This window comes from Dama dama, chromosome 7 (genome assembly GCF_033118175.1).
Source record: "Dama dama isolate Ldn47 chromosome 7, ASM3311817v1, whole genome shotgun sequence".
NCBI lineage: Eukaryota > Metazoa > Chordata > Mammalia > Artiodactyla > Cervidae > Dama > Dama dama.
In genome coordinates, this window is record NC_083687.1 from 15,130,228 (window position 1) to 15,150,412 (window position 20,185).

Below are 20,185 nucleotides of genomic sequence, written 5' to 3' on the forward strand. Positions count from 1 at the left end.
ATACTATTGGGGGCTTGACACTCACATTTGGATTTTTATGGTGAAAAGCCCACATCTGTGCTGGGTCCACTGCAGCCTAAATGAGGTGATCTGTCTATCATGGGACTACTGAATCAGCTTGAAAGTGACTTGTGATCTCAAGTGCAGCTTTAGGAAATGGGACCTAGTCAGATTAAATATACTCTCAAGCCCTGGTCTGAGTATTACCAACCTCTAATCCCCTAGCTGACTGTCCAGTGATTCTTAACTGGTCTTTACCCTAACACACCTAAGAAATGCATCACATTATTTCAGAGGTCATTAGCAGAGGTCAGTGCCCAGGGTGCATGGGGATTCTAATACCCTATCTGCAGGTTGGGATCACTGTTTAATGAATGACATCCTGCAACACCTCTAGCCCAAAGACAGTCTTGCATTTTAATAATGCATTAACTCACAAAACTCCTAGGAGTTCTAGGATGCACTTGCTGGGCTTAAACTCCTAGGGATCATCCTCTGCTTTCAGGGAATCTGAATAACCTGGCAAAGGTGACCATTGGCTATTCAGTGGTTCCTGGACTTCACAGGCTGCTGCTTTGCCATGGTTCATTGCAAAGTTTGCCATCTTGATTTCCTGAATGATGATATCTTGAAGAAAGGCTCTAGATTCATCTGAGCCTGGTTGTGCAACCCAGGAATTCAGAATTTGAAACTTTTCTTAATTTTGTTGTTAACTTGCATATAACTTGAGTTGTTGTTGTTCAGTTGCTCAGTCGTGTCTGACTCTTTGTGACCCCATGGACTGCAGCACGCCAGGCTTCCCTATCCTTCACCATCTCCCGGAGTTTGCTCAGACTCATGTTCATTGAGCCGGTGATGCCATCTAACAATCTCTTCCTCTGTCATCCCCTTCTCCTCCTGCCTTCAATCTTTCCCAGCATCAGGGTCTTTGCTAATCAGTTGACTCTTTGCATCAGGTTGCCAAAATATTGGATCTTCAGCTTCAGCATCAGTTCTTCCAATGAATATTCAGGATTGATTTCTTTTGAATTGACTGGGTTTGATCTCCCTGCAGTACAAAGGACTCTCAAGAGTCTTCTCCAATACCACAGTTCAAAAGCATCAATTCTTTGGCACTCAACATTCTTTATGGTCCAACTATTATATCTATACATGGCTACTGGAAACACCATAGCTTTGTTTGGCAAAGTAATCTGAGTAGTTATAGTACTAATTTATTGTACTAGTAAACTCAATGTTGAGGTCCTGCTAGGAAGAGTATAAGGATATCTGAGAAGTCACAACACTATGGGAGATCCTCCTTCTAGAAAACTTTGCAGCACCAACTGGATCCAGAATGCCTCTTCCAGAGCCAACCATAGCCTTATCTTGTAGTAAGTGCCAGATGAATCTCTAGGGCTATTCAGATGTGATGTCAGAAGAAATTGTGTATTTCCATGGGTGAGACTTGACTCACCTCAAATTCCTGGATTGTGACACTTTCCTGGTGGGCCCCTGATTCTGTGGGGTTCCTTGAGCCTTCTTTTCTGTCATTAACAGGTTCTACCACACAAAGTTGTGCAATGCAAATACCTGGCCAAAGGACAAAAACTTGTCATTAGTGATTTTATTTCAAATCCCCATTTTTCATGTTGGGAAGTTATACACCATCAAAGATGACTCTTTTCAAAAATTTCTGGGCAAAGTTATTTTTAACTCCATCTATCTAGGTGGTTCAGCTCCCTAAAATGCTTATCCACACCCTCTTGGTCTACATGTATTGATTTTGAAGGTGCTTTTGGCATATTGACTGCCTTTCAGCTCTAGACTGATGGTCAGATGCACACTATAAATTGTGAGTTGAGAAAAAAATGCCTCTCTCTACTAGACCAACTCATCTACCTCTTTGGGGCAGTTTTTGTACAACCACTTTATACCTCCATAGGCTTCTGTAGAAATCAAAGATTACATTCAGGCATCAGACTATACCCAGAATAACCCCATTCTATATGTGAATCCCTTCAAGTCACTCTGTCCTGGACCAAAAAAACTTTTAAGACTGTACAAATGTCACTCACCAGGAAGTGCCACTACACAACTTCAAAGCTATACAGTTGCATTGCCACAAACTGAAGTTGGCTTCTTAATCCAACTGCAGGTAATTGGGTCTTTACCCAGTGTCTTCCCATCACTTCCTCATGGCATCCACTCTGTTTCTTGTGTTTCTTATTTGTGCCCAGCTTTTTGGACACCTTGTAGTCTCATGAACTCTTTAGCTAGCCCCAGTGGTGAAAAAGCAGGATGGGGAAAAAATGGAAACAGTGACAGACTTTACTTCCTTGGGCTCCAAAGTCACCACAGATGGTGACTGCAGCCATGAAATTAAAAGACATTTGCTCCTTGGAAGAAAAGCTATGACAAACCTAGACAGCATATTAAAAAGAAGAGACATCACTTTGCCGACAGAACTCTGTATAGTCAAAGCTATGGTGTTTCCAGTAGTCATGTACAGTGTGAGAGTTGGACCATAAAGAAGGCTGAGCATTGAGGAACTGATGCTTTCCTACTGTGGTGCTGGAGAAGACACTTGAGAGTCCCTTGGACGGCAAGGAGATCCAACCAGTCAGTCCTGAGGGAAGTCAACTCTGAATATTCGTTAGAAGAACTGATGCTGAAGCTCCAATACTTTGGTCACCTGATGTGAAGAGTTCATTGGAAAAGACCCTGATGCTGGGAGAGATTGAGGGTAGGAGGAGAGGGAGGCGACAGAGGATAAGTTGGTTGGATGGCATCATCGACTCAACAGGCATGAGTTTGAGCAAACTCCAGGAGATAGTGAGGACAGGGAAGCCTGGCATGCTGCAGTCCGTGGGTTGCAAAGAGTCAGACTTGACTGAGTGACTGAACAACACCAACAGGGGCTTTTTGGGAGTAGCAGTTCTGGATCTTTTAACACTGCAGAATCTACGGGCACAGTGCCTGGTGGAATCAGCAGTCTGTGGGTAAGGAAGAGCACATTTGTAGTGAACGTCAGACCTCAAGTTTGCCCCAGGCCTTGTGTTAGTCATTCCACAGACCAGTGACAACAGGGCCCTATGTGTTATTCTCATGAGCACTCCCCAGTTGGATTTGGTTCATAGACGTCTTGGCAGGCCATCTTAGTCCGTATTTTCCCTATACTCCAAGGAGCAACCCGTACAATTCCTTTGCTAGACCTCTGTAGCTTAAAACGAGGCAGATTTCTTAGTTTATCACTGATACATGGGAACAGTAAGTGAGATCACTATAATTCTATGTTTTATTCATAAAAATGCAAATATCTCATTTACTTTATGAAATTTAATAGGAGCTTCTTTTTTTTGTAGGAAAAAATATTCATTGTCAAAGGACTATTTCTCCTGTAAATTATTTTGTTAAAGCCTACTATTGTCTGAATCTCTCTTAAAATGTAATATTTTTCCATTCTTACTTTTTAGATATAATGCTCCATTTAAAAAAAATATTCAGAATTGGGTGTATAAATTGTCTACTTCCTCAGATATAATTGAAGAGTGGCTAGTAGTCCAGAACCTTTGGGTTTATCTTGAAGCTGTCTTTGTAGGTGGTGACATAGCCAAACAGCTACCACAGGTAAATACGGCTTTTGTAACTGCTGATAGAATAGTTTGGTGTATGTTGTCTATATGTCCTGTAGAAATCTTCAGAAAGACATATGGTCATGTCTTGATGATTTGCACCAGTGGTTTGCAAACTGTGGCCAACTCACCTAGTTTTGTAAACATAGCTTTATTGGAATACAACCATGTCCATTCATTTCTGTCCTGTCTGTGACTGCTTTAGCATTACAGTGGCACAGTTGAGTAGTTGTAACAGAAACCATATGGCCTTACAAAGCCTAAAATGTTTGATATCTTGCCATCAACAAAAAATTTGCAAACTGCTGACCTTTAATTTACATTAATAGAAAGAAGAAACTCATAGTATTTTATAAATATACATTATAAACATAATATTTTCAAATCTCCAGGTTGTCTGAGGAGGTGAGGTGCATTCAAATATGATACTACTAAGTTATCATAGAAGAGAAGTTCAAGAAGAGACGTTCATCTCTTCTAAGAGTTAGACTTATTCCTCTGAGTTAAAATAATCTGTAATCCGTAAACACAAATTAACTACTAGTAAGTTAACTAATAGTAGATCAGAAATAGGAAGCAAGGAAACTTAGCCTTAGAAACCTGTAACAAATTATTTAAAACAGCTTTATTGAGACCTATTAAATGAATACCCATACATTACTAATATCTTTATTCTATAGAGGTAATTTTCCTTTTGTAGAATTAGTCCTATTCTTTTGAATTTCCATACCTATGGCATCTCTATGGGGCTTCCCTGGTGGCTCAGACGGTAAAGAATCCACCTGCAATGCAGGAGAACCGGATTTGATCCCTGGGTTGGGAAGATCCTCTAGAGAAGGGAATGGCTCCCCACTCTAGTATTCTTGCCTGGAGAATTCCATGGTCAGAGGTGCCTGGCAGGCCACAGTCCATGGGGTCGCAAATCTTTGTAGTTTCAAAATCAAGGACAAAAGCATTTCGAAAGTAGCTGGTTTCCCTTTGTAACACATTTTTAAAACAGAAATCTTTTCTTTTTTAATCAGAAAGTTATATTTTTTTCAAAAGTGCACTTAAAACTTTTGATAGAGGCAAGATTATGCTAATTTCTAAAAGCATTTTTGCAATCGAATGCAAGCTTAATATCATTCATAGTAAATAGTAGATTTTCATTTGCAAAAATTTAAATGAAGCTTTGTTTTGGATTTTTACTGTTTTCTCCTTTTCTTTTTCCTGGGGCACTATTAAGCTTTAATTATTCCAAAGATACTGAGATCAAATTATTTTCATGCTTCTTCAGTTTGCTCATCAAACCAAAACACCTGGGGTGCTGAAAGACTAGATTTGCGATTTAAGTTGATAGCACTGAAAATTAATCATGCAGCACTTTGAAAAATGTATTAAATGTATGGAAATGAATTAGTGGTAAACCCTATTGTGATAGGACAGCATTTCAATAAACAGTTTTATGTCTTTGGGTTTCTGTTGTTCAAAGTTAATTCAGATGAAAAAAAAATGCTCCTTTAAATTATGTAGCCTAAGATTAATAGGGTGGCTTGAGGAGCTATAGGAGATGCCATAGTGAAGACTTTGCTTCATTCAGTCATCCACATGCCGACTTTTACTGACTACGTGTTTGTCTTTAGGAAGCAAAACGTTTTCAGAATATCGACAAGTCATGGATAAAGATAATGCAGCGAGCTCATGAGAATCCCAATGTGATTAGTTGCTGTGTTGGAGACGAAACCATGGGGCAGCTTTTACCTCATTTACACGAACAATTAGAAGTATGTCAGAAGTCACTTACAGGGTAAGAGTTTAATTTTTTCATTGCCTAACATTTTATATGTGATGGTGTTTTATCCCAAACAAACTTTAATAGAATTGACTGCATTTCTGGTTTGGTAGTGATGGTTGAAGTGGTGTTAGGAATTTAACATTTCACATAAATTTAATTTCTTTGTAAAAAAAGACAGCTTCAAGTTAGGGTGGGTGAATTAAGGCATTGTATGAGTTTTGTAGGGCTGCTGTGACAAATTACTGCAAACTGGGTGTTTTAAGATGACAGGAACTTATTTTCTCACAGTTCTGGAGACCGTAAGTCTAAAGTCAAGGTAGCAGCCCCTTCTGAAGGCTCTAGGGAGAATTTTCCCTTGCCTCTCCCAGGTTTTGGTGGCTCTGGGACTACCCTTGGCTTGTGGCTACATAACTCCAGTCTTTTATGTCCTTCTCCTCTTCCTGTGTGTGTCTTATGAGGATACTTGTCATTGGACTTAGGACTCATCTGGATAATCCAAGATGATCTCCTCTCGAGATATTTTAACTTCAGTACATTTGCAAAGGCCTCTTTTCCAAATGAGACCATATTTACAGATTTCAGGAAATAGGATGTGGACACGTCTTCTGGGGGCTACCAGTCAACACACTGCAGGTGTGGAGTAGAGAGGTGCACTCAGAGAGCAATTAGCCAAACAAATTCACAGATAATTTTCTTCAAAGGCAGTTCTTTCTCACTTTCTTTTTAAATAGGGTGAAAATATACCCCAGTTTGTCCAAATTTTTGCCTTTGTCCTGACTGAATGGCTAGTTGCCCCCACCCCGCTTTCACCCTCAAAATATCCTGGTTTGGAGATAAATTGTATGCTCACCCTCAAGCATTTAAGCTTGAGGTTCATAGTACTCTTAGAAGGGTTGCAGGAGGGCTCTTGATGAGAAAGAATACTATAGATGATGCCTTGTTCTGAATCACTTATTTCCACTTGTTTTCCCAAGTGCCATCTATGGTGGAGCAGGACTTTTCAAATGGGAAATGGCTATAAGTGTTTGCTACTATCTTATTGATATTAGTGATTATGTCTTGTCTAAAAACCCCAAAATCAGTAATTCAGAAAAAATTATTTGGTAATGTGACTTTGTTTAAAGGTATTTGGAGAAGAAGCGATTACTATTTCCAAGATTCTTCTTTGTGTCTGATCCAGTTCTCCTGGAAATTCTTGGACAAGCCAGTGATTCCCATACCATCCAGGTATGTCATCTAAATGTCTGTTACCTAAATCCTTTTTTTCCGTAGCCTGTGTAATAAAAAATAAAAATGAAGTTAACATCTTAAAAGTGCAGTCAGGAAAGAAGTGTATTAAAAATTACATTGGTTATAAAATGCCTCATTTTCTTTGTATTTGGAGCCCATCAGCTGGAGGCAAGAGCTATCAATTATGCAACTCACCAGTTGGGTAATCTTAGCGAGTTACTTAATTTTCCTGTGTCTCAGTTTTCTTGTCTGTAAAATCAGAATATTAATCATTTCCACCTCATAGGCTTGTCATAAGAATTATGCAAGATAATGCATCAAAAGTACCTGACACAAAGTATGTGCTCACTAAATGTAACTCATTGTTATGAGTATTTAAATCTAAATATTCTTAGATCAGGTAGGGATTGTGGTTTAAATCTGTCCCTTTTTTCCTGTCCAGCATGCTTCTCAAATGCTTTTAGCCATTTCGAAGGGCAGTAATTCCAGGAGGAAGAGAAAAACTACACAGAACTGAGTGTGGCGGCACTGAAACCCCATCCCAGGACCATTTCTGGTTTGGGAAGCTGGGAAACAGCTAATGATACCTTCCTTGTTGGTTTCCGGGGAGTTGTGGGGATGAGAAAGGACAGGAAGGAAGCAGAAGCTGTGTGAGGCAGACACAGAGCCAAGATAGGAGGACTGACCTGTCCCTGGGAGGGAGGGGACAGGGACAGTGTGGTTCAGTCTCCACTGGGAGGAGGATGACAGTCACTAGTTCAGTCTACATAATGTAAGAGGAGGGGCATCTGGAGGTCTTGGAGGAAACATTGTGGAGGGCTGGATTTAAGTGGGCTTCCAAGTCAGTCAAGGGTCAAAGAAGGGGTTTCTTTTTTTTTTTTTTTTTTGAGACAATGAAGTAAATTCTTAATCTTTTACAAATATTAAAAAAAAAAGATAGCAAAGCTTTTAAGAAACGTCTCAATGGCTTTTGTGTTTGCATGCATGCTCAGTTGACCCGTCGTGTCTGACTCTTTGAGATCCCATGGAATGTAGCCTGCCAGGCTTCTCTGTCCATGGAATTATCCAGGCGAGAATACTGGAGTAGGTTGCCATTTCCTCCCCCAGGGGCTCTTCCCAACCCCGGGATTGAACCCACGTCTCCTGCAGCTTTTGTGTTTAACCTCGTGTATGATGTGTTTGCTCTGTCTTGTGTTTTCTTATAGCCACATCTCCCTGCAGTGTCTGACAACATAAATGAGGTGACCTTTCATGCAAAAGACTACGATCGTATCATGGCTGTCATATCAAGAGAAGGAGAAAAAATCATTGTAATTTAACTTGATTAAAATTTTGTTAGGGTTTCTTTAAAATTTAGAATGCAGTTCTCTTATGAGAGAAAGGGAGGGCATTGAGTCAGGTTCTAGTTCTGTAGTCCTGGCTTTGTTACACACTAGTTTAGATAACTCATTTAATTTCTCTGGAATTCATTTTATCACCTAAACAGTGAAAGTTTTAGACCAAATGATCTTTACTTCTTGCTACATTATTAATTAATTTTACTCATGTTTTAAGTATTTTGTGTGAAATTGTTTGCTTTGCCTTGAGGTACTGTGATTTAGGACATTTGTAAAAATATCAAATTACTGTCCATTTGTAACCTACTTGTAATATACTTTTTCAGTTGGATAATCCTGTTATGGCCAAAGGTCCCGTGGAGATTTGGCTTCTGGACTTATTAAAAATGCAGATGTCATCATTGCACAATATAATTAGATCTGCATTCTATCAAATCAGTGATTCAGGATTTCAACTGTTACCTTTCCTCAATCACTTTCCAGCACAGGTGAGGACGCACAACATTCAAAGAATAGAAGTAAAGGGGACAGACATTCAGGGAACAGTCAGCCTGATGGTGTGGAAGCTGTTCTGTGTGTGAGTCGCTCAGTCATGTCCAACTCTTTGTGACCCCATGGACTGCAGACTGCCAGGCTCCTCTGTCCATGGAATTCTCCAGGCAGGAATACTGGAGTGGGTTGCCATTTCCTTTTCAAGGAAGCCGTTCTAGCTTTGAACAAGCTAGAGAGGCCCACCCACCCCCAGGCCCCCAGCCACCCGCTTGTCCTCTCCTACACGTCTCTAGTCCAACCCACGCCGTCCCCCCAGAAGAGGGTTTGCACTGTTCTCCCACTGTTGGGGATCTTCACTGAGACTAAAGCACTAAAGAGAAATTTCATCTTGTATAAAAGACACCTGTGTATGTATAAAAACATCTATCTCTATCCATATGCAGATAAATACAGACACAGATACAGATGTAGACATACATAAAAGGGGTCACCGTACCTTTTCCTGAAATGAAATCCATCTTGCCTTTTGTTTACTTTCCCTTCAAGTAATTAAACATTGGCATAAACTGTTGAAGGACTTCTTCTCATGAGCTAAGTTTTTAGAGAGAAGACATTGAAGAGGCTGGAGCGGGTGTTTTCTTGAAAAGCCCTCCTGCCCTTTGTAGTGTAGTGTCGTGTGCCAGGTGTTATTAAAGCTGGACATGGCAAGTGAGGAAGTAACAGTTTCATTACATTTTCAGCCAAGGTAAATGAAGAGTGATGATTTGTGATCTGGGTCAGAGACAGTGAGGGATAGAAGGCAAGAAAAATATAGGCGGGTTTAGCAAAACCCAACTGCTCTTCCCAACCCAAACCCCAAATCCTGAATTACTGCACACACAGTGGAGACAGCTGAAATGCTATGATATTATTCAAATGACACAAATACAGAGTCAATCTTCAATGAAGAGAATATGTTAATATTGCTTTTGTATTGTGTAATATTCTTGGCAAGCTTTAATATTCTTATTAGCATTATTACCTTTGTGACAAAGCTTTATAAAATACTGTATTTGATAAGTTGAGGAAAATAGCTCCTTAGGCTAAATCAACATAGTTTCCCTCCTGTAGGAAAGCATGATTACAGTTGGAAGGAGATACAGCATTACAGTTGGAAAAGCTGAAAAGCAAATTTAAAACAGTGGTGAAGTTGGACAGGATATAATAGGAAAATTGACCAACTTTTAGGACTTTCATATAATGTGTGTATGTATTTTTAGATAAAAGATTTTTTAGGTAAAAATCATAACATTGTAGTAGGCAAATTTCAGTTGTATGGAAAAATTAATGAATATGTATATTCATTTTCTGTATTTTCATTCAATATATACTTATTTAATATATTCATTCAATACATATATTACTGTCTTTAAATTGCATTTTAAAAAGCAGTTTTCCAGCATCAATTTTCCCGTTACTGTGTTAATTTTTTATCTAAAATTGTTTAAAGTTTCACCTCTTTTTTTTTCTCAAATGCATTTTGAAGATTTTGAACACAATGGATCCTTGTTGCAAAAATTTGGAAACATTTGAAGAATATAAAAGTGAAAATAAAATTGTCCCATATTTCCACCACCTGGAAATGATGACAGTATTTTAGTGTGTTCCTTTTCAGTATTTTTTACTGTGCTCATCATAGACACCAAATAATATTGATGAGAATTTTGTTTTTTATTTTTATTTTGTGTTTTATTGTAATGAAACATCCTCCAGTTTTCACTATGAAGTCCCCTGCCTTCTTAAACCTAGTGAGAAACATAATTTATAGTCAGTTTTTTAAATGTACCACTATGATTTTGCAGGGTCTGAAGTCTCCTTGGTCTTTAAATCAGACAGCCTTACACTGCCATTTCTGCCTTGTTTCTCTCTGCATTGTGCAAAGAGAATCTGCTTGCTATCCAGAGCTTCCTGACAGCAGCTATTTCCTGTCCATCCCAGGGCTTCGTTTATCTTCACCTGCAGACCCAGGACTGGCCACTGCTCTAGCAGGAAAATTATTGATGTTCCAGAGGAAGCAGGGATAAGGAGAGGGTTTTATTCCTGCTTTGCCTACGTTGAACGCCATGCCTGTAGAATCCATATGCCACTCACACACTTTCCTTCCTCTACCAGATGTGGAATTCCTCTTTGGTTCAAATGATCTTGGATCTGTTGCCTGACTCTGGGGAAGAACAGAAGCTCCCAAAGGGACAGTTGTTGCAGATGAGGGGGTGAGGGGAGGGCAAGTTCTGACCGCTTTCATTTCCTTTCCTGGGGTGGAAATCGTAGGTAAGGTGACCATCAACTCACAGTTTTCCTATGCCTTCTTCAGGAGGCAAAGGACAAGCTTCCCCCTATCTGACTTTCTGTCTCTGTCTATCTCTGTCTCTTTTAGATCTATATGTAGAAAGAGAAGTAGATGTACATAGAGACAAGGATATTAGAATGAGATTAAGGAAAGAGATAGGCAGCATATCCTTTTTAGAAGATGCAAACAAACCTTTGGAAAATTCTGCTGAAGAAAAATACACAATAATCTGTTATTTCCACTTGTTTTTTTGAGAAAGGAAAATCATTGTATGAAGGTATATGGGTCTTAAGCCCTCTATAGAAAAATTCCCCAAGCATATTCCATTAATGCACATATAATTCCATAAATCGTAGCAGTTGTTTAAATTATTATCTGTCCACATTGAAATAAATAATCAATTGTTTGAACTTTCAGTGATTTCTCCCCTTTGAGAGTGAAGAAATGCATGTCCTTTTTTTAGTTGAAAATCAATAAGACTATTCACCTCAATGTGAATAAGTGAACACTAAATTTTATCACAGGTATGCTTTAAATATTTGGTAAACTTATTTGTCTGCTGGATTTCTAGGTTGGCCTTCTGGGAATTCAGATGTTGTGGACACATGATTCAGAAGAGGCTTTAAATAATGCAAAAGATGACAGGAAAATCATGCAAGTGACAAACCAGAAATTTTTGGATATTCTAAATACGCTAATTAGTCAGACAACACATGACCTGAGCAAGTTTGACAGAGTGAAATTTGAAACTCTAATTACAATCCATGTGCATCAGAGAGATATTTTTGATGACTTGGTAAAGTATTTTTTTTCTTAATTTAAAGTAATCTAGTGTATTAATAAGTTAGTGCTTCTAATAATTAATGGTTAAGTATTATACATACTTCCTAGCTTATCTGAACCTTCCATCTGTTTGGTCCTTTCTCACAACCAGCTTTGCCTATAAAATGTCTACAAATATATACTGGTAGTTTTATATATAGATATATATAGTAGATATAGTAGTAGATATGTTTGGTAGTTTTAACAGTCATGTGTGTGTATTCAGGTTTTGCCTTCTGAAAGTCTGGAATCAACTGATGTGATTGGAACTGTTTCTTTAAGCCAATAACCAAGAATATGATGGTGGGCTTGGTCGTGAGTTATGGCAATGTTAGTTCATGACTTGGCCCCTGTACTCAGAGGACAAGAAGAGTCTGAAGAAAGAGGCATGCCACTCCAGATTGGTAGTTAGCAATTTTAGTGAGGAAATTTATGGAATACTTTTGAGGCTTGTCTTGGGCAGCCTCTAGAGGAGTAAATCTCTGCATTTGTCTGCCAGAATTTTAAAAATAATTTTATTGAAATATAGTTGATTTATAGTGTTGTGTTAGTTTCTGCTATACAGAAAAGTGAATGAGTTATACATATCCATATTTCCCCCCCTTTTTTAGAGTCTTTCCCCATATAGGTCATTACAGCGTATTGAGCAGAGTTTCCTGTGCCATTCAGTAGGTCTTTATTGTTACCTATTTTGTATACAGTAGTGTGTATATGTCAATCCTGATCTCCCAATTTATCCCTCCCCACTTACCCCCTGGTGGCTTTGTTTTCTACGTCTGTAACTCTATTTCATTGTCTGCCAGAATCTTATAAGTTTGTATAGAGGCCTTAACTACCTCCTATACCATCCAGATGGTCTCAACGGCATGTTCCTCTCTCAAAGGTGTGTCTATGAAAATAGTTCCCACTATGGGAGCAGTGGGCAGAATGCCCATTCCAGGGACAGAGAAGAGGGTGAGGAACCTGTGATTTCCTGGGTCCATCCAGCTCATGGGTCCACCTGCCAGTCATGTCTTCTAGATTAGCTCCTCCAACTGATGAGCCAGTTGTGAAAAAAGTGCAGATTGAGTAGAACCAAGCTTCAGGTTGCTATGGCTTCCAAGCTTCCTATGGCTGTTCAGTTGATAGTGTCCAACAAGTCTTCATGGACTTGATGTGGGCAAGATTCTGCAGAGTGGGGGTAGGAGGGATATTTGAATTCCCTTTGGAAACAGGACCCTAACAAGTGGTCTTGAGAAGTAGTTGTCTATTATGGGATAGGAAGCCCAGGCAGTTTTGATAGTCCGTCATTTTGACTAGCTTCGTTTTTGACGACCATTGCATTATTCTGTTTAACTTTTTAAAAAAAATTTTGAACATGGTGCTCTACTTCATTTCTTAAATTTTTATTCATTCCTTTTTGGCTGAGCTGGGTCTTTGTTGGGGTACATGGGCTCTTCATTGCTGCGAGTGGGCTTTCTCTAATTATGGCAAGCGAGGGCTACTCTCTAATTAAGGTGCACTGGCTTCTCATTGTGGTGACTTCTCTTGTGCAGGGCATGGGCTCTAGGCTCATGGGCTTCAGTTGTTGTGGCTCTCAGGCTTAGTTTCCCCCGGCATGTGGGATCTTAATTCCCAGACCAGGGCTTGAACCCATGTCCCCTGCATTGGCCGTCAGATTCTTAACCACTGGACCACCAGGGAAGTCCCTGACTTGATCTGTCTTTAAGGTATCTTTTTCCTTCCTCAGAGACCCACAATTCATGCAACTTGGGGCCCATTTTTTAGAGACTATGATTCCCAGGCTACCTGTTTCCAACTTGTATCAAAAGTTCTGATCAGATAAGTTGTATTTACTGAAGATTGAAGGGCATGGAGTCCATTTATTCCCCTGTAATCTAGATCCTTCTTTCTCAAAGTATGTACGACAACTGGCTAGGAGCTAGGAGCTTGTTTGAAAAGCAGAATCTTCAGCCTCCCCACCATGCCCCTCTGCAGACCTACTGAAGCATCCTCTGTATTTCAGTACAACTTCCAGGTGATTCATAAGCATATTAAAGCTCAAGAAACAGTGCTCTAGGGTTTCTCTGGTTCATGCTAACCATCAAAAAGCCACACACTTAGACCATGTTGCTTTGGCCTTCTACAGATTTGCTTAATTGCCATTACCATTAACCTTTGGTTTTCCTTGAAGTCCACTTCAAGATGCAGTCATATGGAATCCATTACTATACCTGCTGTGAGTGTACTATTGAGAATATCTGTACATTTCTCACTGTCTCTTAAAGTTGAGGTCTCATGGAAGATCCTTCTTTTTAAAATCAAAACGCTGAGCATAGCTTTACTTGCCTTACGTGGGTTTTTTTTAAAAGAAAGTATACACGTAGTTAAAACTCTGAAGCCGTTTTTCTTTTTATCTCAATTGTTAGTGAACTCATCCTCAGTTTGCATTCCAAGTAAAATAGTACCTCTCAGCCCGCATGTATGCATTTTATTTTTCCATATATAATACTTAGAACATAATGTATTTTGATATACAGTAACAACTCAATAAATACCAGCTATTCTTCTTTATACTCTCCTCCTCAACCCCCTCTTTATTTTTAAAAGTGTACTTATTTTTATTTATTTTTGGCTGTGCTGGTTCTTTGTTGCTATGTGCAGGCTTTCTCTAGTTTCGGCGAATGCTGCTCTCTAGCTGTGGTCCATGGGCTTCTCAATGTGGTGGCTTCTTTTGTTGCAGAGGATAGACTCTAGGGCATGCAGGCTCAGAGTTGGGACGCACAGGCTCAGTTGCCCCGTGGCATTTGGGATCTTAGTTCCTGGACCAGGGATCGAACTTGTGTCCCCTGCATTCCGCAGGCAGATTCTTAACTACTTGACAACCAGGCAAGCCCCGGTCCATCCCCTCTTTACCATCTCATAGGACTGTTGCAAGTAGCTAGCTACTACTTGCAAGTAGTAGCCCCTCCATGGCTGAGGGGCCTGTGCTAGAGAACAGAGTCCCTGTGGGTGGACTGGACTGTTACTTGAAAGTAGTCCTTTTAAGGTGGTGAATACAAACTATGCTTTAGGGAAGATAGAAATCTTAACTGGAGTGGGGAGCAAGATCATAGACAATGAAACAGCAGCAAAGAGTAAACAGCGCGAAGACTGAATGAGATAGAGAACTGAGCATGTACAGTTGCCTGACTGTTTTTCAGTGTCAGCCGAATGACCTGGAAGTGGGCCCCTGGGTGGAGAAGCAGTGAAAGGGACCACTTGCCACTTCTTATATTGATTCCCCTGAGTGGGCAGGACTGGGTTTTCTCCAGGTTTGCTGATGGAAAGTCATGAAGCACTGTAGAAGTATTGTGGTGGGATGTTGTTCCTAAACGTGCTCACAGGTTTCTGTTGCTTGCATCCATGGTGGTGGGAGCCTCTTGGCCTCCCGTGGGTATAAGCCTCTTGGCCCATGGGTGTAAGCTGATGACTGGGCAGATTGATTGGTTTGGCCACAGTGCTGGTGCAAGAAGGCGTGTGTGCGTATAGGGCCATGCCTCTCCCATTGCCATGAGGACAGTGCCCAACCTCTTTCCTCTGCCCTCTGAAGCCTCAGCTCTCACTCTTTCTCCAGAGTCCTGGATGCTTCAGCAGTACTGAACTTCTTGGAGTTTCTTGAACACACCAGCCACATCTTCTGGGTCTTTGTCTAGAATGTTTTGCTCTCTCATGCCTCCATCACCCCTAGCTATTTCCTAGCTAATTTATTATTTCCCTAGCTAATTCCTACTATTTTTTGCAGGGTTTAGTTTAGATGTTTCTTTCTCTGAGTGTCTCCCTCAGACCTAGAGTAGGAGAGGTCTTCTTGCTACATAATTTCATGACCTTGAGTTTCTTTTCCTACTTTATTGCATTTACTTGTGTATCTGATTTGTGTTTTGCCAGCTTCAGAAGGCAGGAACTGTGTCTGTTTTTGTTTACCCAGCACAGCACTCCAAGGAAAGACTTATTAAATATTCATTCCAAGGAAAGACTCAGTAAATGTATATTAAATGACAAGAATCAACTAATGAATGAATATATAAAAATTGCCCATATGCTATGTTTTATGCTATTGCAATTCAGTATGTAATCTCTTTATATTTCATGTTTTTAAGGTAAAAATGCATATCAGATCTGTTACTGATTTTGAATGGCTCAAACAGAGTAGATTTTACTTTAAGGAAGATTTGGATCAAACAGTGGTGTCTATTACAGATGTTGACTTTATTTACCAGAATGAATTTCTGGGGTGCACTGATCGTCTTGTTATCACCCCATTAACAGATCGGTAGGAAACTCCATTTTTGTTATTCCATTCGTGTAATTAAATCATGTACTTACAATTGTCTTAAATTTGCATTTGAAATGTTAACAAAAGCATATTGCTGTCTTGTCAGCTCTGGGCTCGCTCATCAAAGCCTAACAATGAAATAACTGTCATTATTTAAAAGTACATATAGGTTAAATTTTTATTAAATAGAAAAGAGTAAAACAATAAAAGGATGCTTGAATGTCGACTATGAGAAGTTTAGTAATGAAGTTGAAAAAAAAAAGGAAAGAAAAAAAGAAGTTGAGTAATGAAGTTGAGATTACAGGATGGACAAAGATTACAGATTAAGGCTCTCTAGAGCCTTAAAGAGGGTCGTTAGAATTGCAAAGAAGGAAGGTACCTTGTAAATGGTGTCTCCTGGTTTTTCATACGTGGAAGTTGATTCCTAAAGTGATGTTTCCTGGCCAGGTCTGAATGAATAATCAGTTAATGGCACATCCCCTCACCATTCTTTCTAGTATATGACACTAGACAAGTACTGGGTCTTTGCCATTCTTACATGTCCTGCAAATACCTGGTTCTATATGCCATGTGTAGAAGACAGTAAATGTTTGTAGAATCGACTTAAACTGGGTCATAGAACAACTAATTCTGCTGTTACTTTAAATAGAGCTGACTCCAGGTAAAATTATGATACAGCAAAATTACGTCTTCAGCCTCTTCTAGACTCATCTGACCTCCCTTTATATGCCCAGTTCCATCACAGTCTAAATTTTTCAGGGTGTTTTCCCTTCGATTGATGTTTATGTATAAAGCTTCATGTCTCATGAAGCTTTCCTAAGTTTGCTTAGATCTGAAACAAATATAAGTGAAGCTGCATTATGGATACAAGGGGGTTCATTATATTGTTCTTTACATGTGTCTAAATGAGTGAAACACTTCATAGTAACATGGTTTACTGGCAGTGGTGTGCTGGTGGAGCTGGCTTGTACTAGCCTGCAAGAGCCAATGTCATGCTCCTCTTCCCAGTTTTGTGCTATCACATTACCAGCGTTGCCATTGGCCATGGTGGACGTATTTATGCCACAGAAATCAGCAGATGTAAAAATTAGATTTGGAATTTCCTGGTGGTCCAGTGGTAGGACTCAGCGCTTCCACTGCAGAGGACACAGGTTCTGTCCTTGCTTGGGGAACTAAGATCCTGCATGCCGTGAGGCCAAAAAACAGAAATCAGCTTTTTTTTTTTCCCCCTAGAGGGCTCATTGTTAACCACCTACCAGCACACCACTGCTTAGTTGGTTCTCTGACTTCAGATGTCTCCTGACCACAAAGCAAGGAAGGCCTGCAGGTTTTATGTCAGGGTTGCGTGCCTTTGCAAGCACTGTATTACTTGTAATGAATCCCAGCTCCTCCAGCCTTGTTTGGTTGCCCATCTCTTATGAGAAAGCATTAGAAGCTCAGTTGTGTCTGACTCTTTGTCGTGCAATGGACTGTAGCCTGCTAGGCTCCTCTGCCCAAGGGATTTTCCAGGCAAGAATACTGGAGTGGGTTGCCATTCCCCTCTCCAGGGGATCTTCCTGACCCAGGGATCGAACCTGCGTCTCTTATGACTCTGGCATTGACAGGCCGGTTCTTTACCACTAGCACCACCTGGGAAGCCCCTCTCTTACATGGGTGGCTCAAACTCTAAAGCGAACAGTCTCATTCCAATCACACCGGACTTCCACCTGTGCCTCGCTGGGACGCGTGTTACCGCGTATCCACAGCGCTTTGTCTCATTCATGTTTACAGATGCTACATCACTTTGGCACAGGCTTTGGGAATGAACATGGGAGGGGCTCCCGCAGGACCTGCGGGCACCGGCAAAACCGAAACTACGAAAGACATGGGAAGATGTTTGGGGAAATATGTGGTCGTGTTTAATTGCTCAGATCAAATGGATTTCAGAGGACTAGGAAGGATTTTTAAAGGCAAGTGTCAAACACCATTATGTTACTTTTGGTGGATTTATTTTTATTGCATTTAAATGGTATTTTCGGATAGAAGTCTAAAGTGATAGTGTCCCACATAACCAAAATTAATGTAGATTGATGCATATGATATCGCCATTTTTCTGGGTCAAAAATGGCTGGGTATCATCAATTAAATATCGTTCAATACTACTTCTGGCATTACAGTCCATGAGTTGAATGTGTATTAGATTATGAAAACAGAATCAATTTAATACTGCCTGAAACAATGATGAAGGAGATAAGATCAGGATAGCAAACCAATGACACATGTGACTTCCCTTATTGCATTAAATCCCACTGAAATAAAGATTTTTTATTATTTATTTGTTTTTGGCTGCCACCATGAAGATTATGGGATTTTAGTTTCCTGACCAGTGATCAAACCTGGGCCCTTGGCAGTAAAAGCACAGAATCCTAACCACTGGATCACCAGGGAATTACTGAAATATTTTTTTAAAAGGATGGAAAACAAGAAGGAAGGGGGCACTGGCAGATGGGAAATATTGACAAAATATGAAAAGATAGATGGCAGATGGTTTCAGATGGACAAAGAAAAAAGATTAGGGAGCATTTCAGTCTTAGAACTCAGGCCCCGTTGGTCTTCTCTGGTGGTCTCATGCAGACCCAAACTTTTGTTGTTATTCAGTCACTAAGTCGTGTCTGACTGTTTGCAACCCCATGGACTACAGCACCCCAGACTCCCCCGTCCTTCACTATCTCCTGGAGTTTGTTCAAACTCCTGTCCATTGAGTTGGTGATGCTATCTAACCATCTCATCCTCTGTTTCTCCCTTCTCCTCCTGCCCTCAATCTTTCCCAGCATCAAGGTCTTTTCCAAAGAGTCTGGTCTCCGCATCAGGTGGCCAAAGTATCGGAGCTTCAGCTTCAGCATCAGTCCTTCCAATGAATATTCAGGGTTGCTTTCCTTTAGAATTTACTGATTTGCTCTCCTTGTAGTCCAAGGGACTCTCAAGAGTCTTCCCAGCACGACAGTTTGAAAGCATCAATTCTCTGGCACTCAGCCTTCTTTATGGTCCAACTCACATCCGTACATGACTTACTGGAAAAACCATAGCTTTGACTATATGACCTTTTGTCAGCAAAGTGATGTCTCTGCTTTTTAATACATTGTCTAGGTTTGTCATGGTTTTCCTTCCAAGGAGCAAGCGTCTTTTATTTTAATGGCTGCAATCACCATCTGCAGTGATTTTGGAGTCCAAGAAAATCCATTGTTTCCCCATCTATTTGTCATGAAGTGATGGGATGGGATGCCATGATCTTAGTTTTTTGAATGTGGAGTTTTAAGGCAGCTTTTTCACTCTCCTCTTTCACCCTCATCAAGAGGCTGTTTGGTTCCTCTTCACTATCTACCATTAGAGTGGTATCATCTGCATATCTAAGGTCATTGATATTCCTCCCAGCAATAAACACTGAATGATATCTAAATGATCAAATTTACATCTTATCTTGGACTTCCCCTTGAAACTCTGAATTCACATAATACAACTGATAACCTGCTCCTTGATATTGCCCCTTAAATATCTAACATGTCCAGAGTCACTGTATCCCAAACCAAACTTCCGATCCTCCCTCCCCATCTCGACTTCTTCTTCAGCCTTCCTTGACACATTAAATACCCACTCTATTCTCCGAGATACTTAAACAGAAATCTTTGACTTTTCCTTTTCACCTCTCTTTCTCTCATGCTCACGTCCAACTGTCAGCAAATACCATTAGCTCTACTTTCAGACCACATCCAGCACCAGCCACCTTTTGTTAGCCCGCTGCTGTCGTCCCGGTTCAAGCCAATCATTATCTCTCGCCTGTGCTGCTCCGATAAGCCTCCTAATTGGTCTCCCTGAGTTTACCCCTGTGCTCTCCATTCTAATCTCAAATCTAGAGCCTTCTAATTGTAAGTCAGGTCACGACACTCTTCTACTGAAAGCTGGGCCCTGGCTTCGCTCACAATAAGAACCGAGATCCTTATGTTGGTCCTCGTATTGTTTCACACAGTCACACCTGCTCCTTCCCTGTTGCATCGCTCTGACCTGATCTCGTCTCCTGACCCGGTCCCCTCACCGTCTCTACTGCAGCCACACTGCCCTTTGTGATGTTTCTCAAACATCCCGAATCACACTGCCTCCACCTTATGCCTGCCGATCTTTAGATTCTTTCCCCAGATATCCATCCACATAGCTCACTTGATAAAGGACACCCACTGCAAACACCGTAGTACTGAAAATTTGAAAGCATTCTCTGAGACAAGGTATAAGATGAGGATTTCCATTACTTTACTTCCACTCACC

General features: G+C 40.4%; 1 protein-coding gene across 2 annotated transcripts in view; it reads left to right on the forward strand.

The window, feature by feature from the left end:
* The window catches only part of DNAH8 (dynein axonemal heavy chain 8), a 318,410-nt gene that overhangs the window by 123,418 nt on the left and 174,807 nt on the right, over positions 1–20,185 (forward strand). For both annotated transcript variants that reach the window (XM_061146069.1, XM_061146068.1), the window contains exons 33-40: positions 3,456–3,609; positions 5,237–5,400; positions 6,513–6,615; positions 7,824–7,928; positions 8,282–8,443; positions 11,345–11,569; positions 15,714–15,886; positions 17,660–17,838. In XM_061146069.1, coding sequence (XP_061002052.1) covers positions 3,456–3,609; positions 5,237–5,400; positions 6,513–6,615; positions 7,824–7,928; positions 8,282–8,443; positions 11,345–11,569; positions 15,714–15,886; positions 17,660–17,838 — 1,265 coding nt within the window. The remainder of the gene's footprint in view (positions 1–3,455; positions 3,610–5,236; positions 5,401–6,512; positions 6,616–7,823; positions 7,929–8,281; positions 8,444–11,344; positions 11,570–15,713; positions 15,887–17,659; positions 17,839–20,185) is intronic.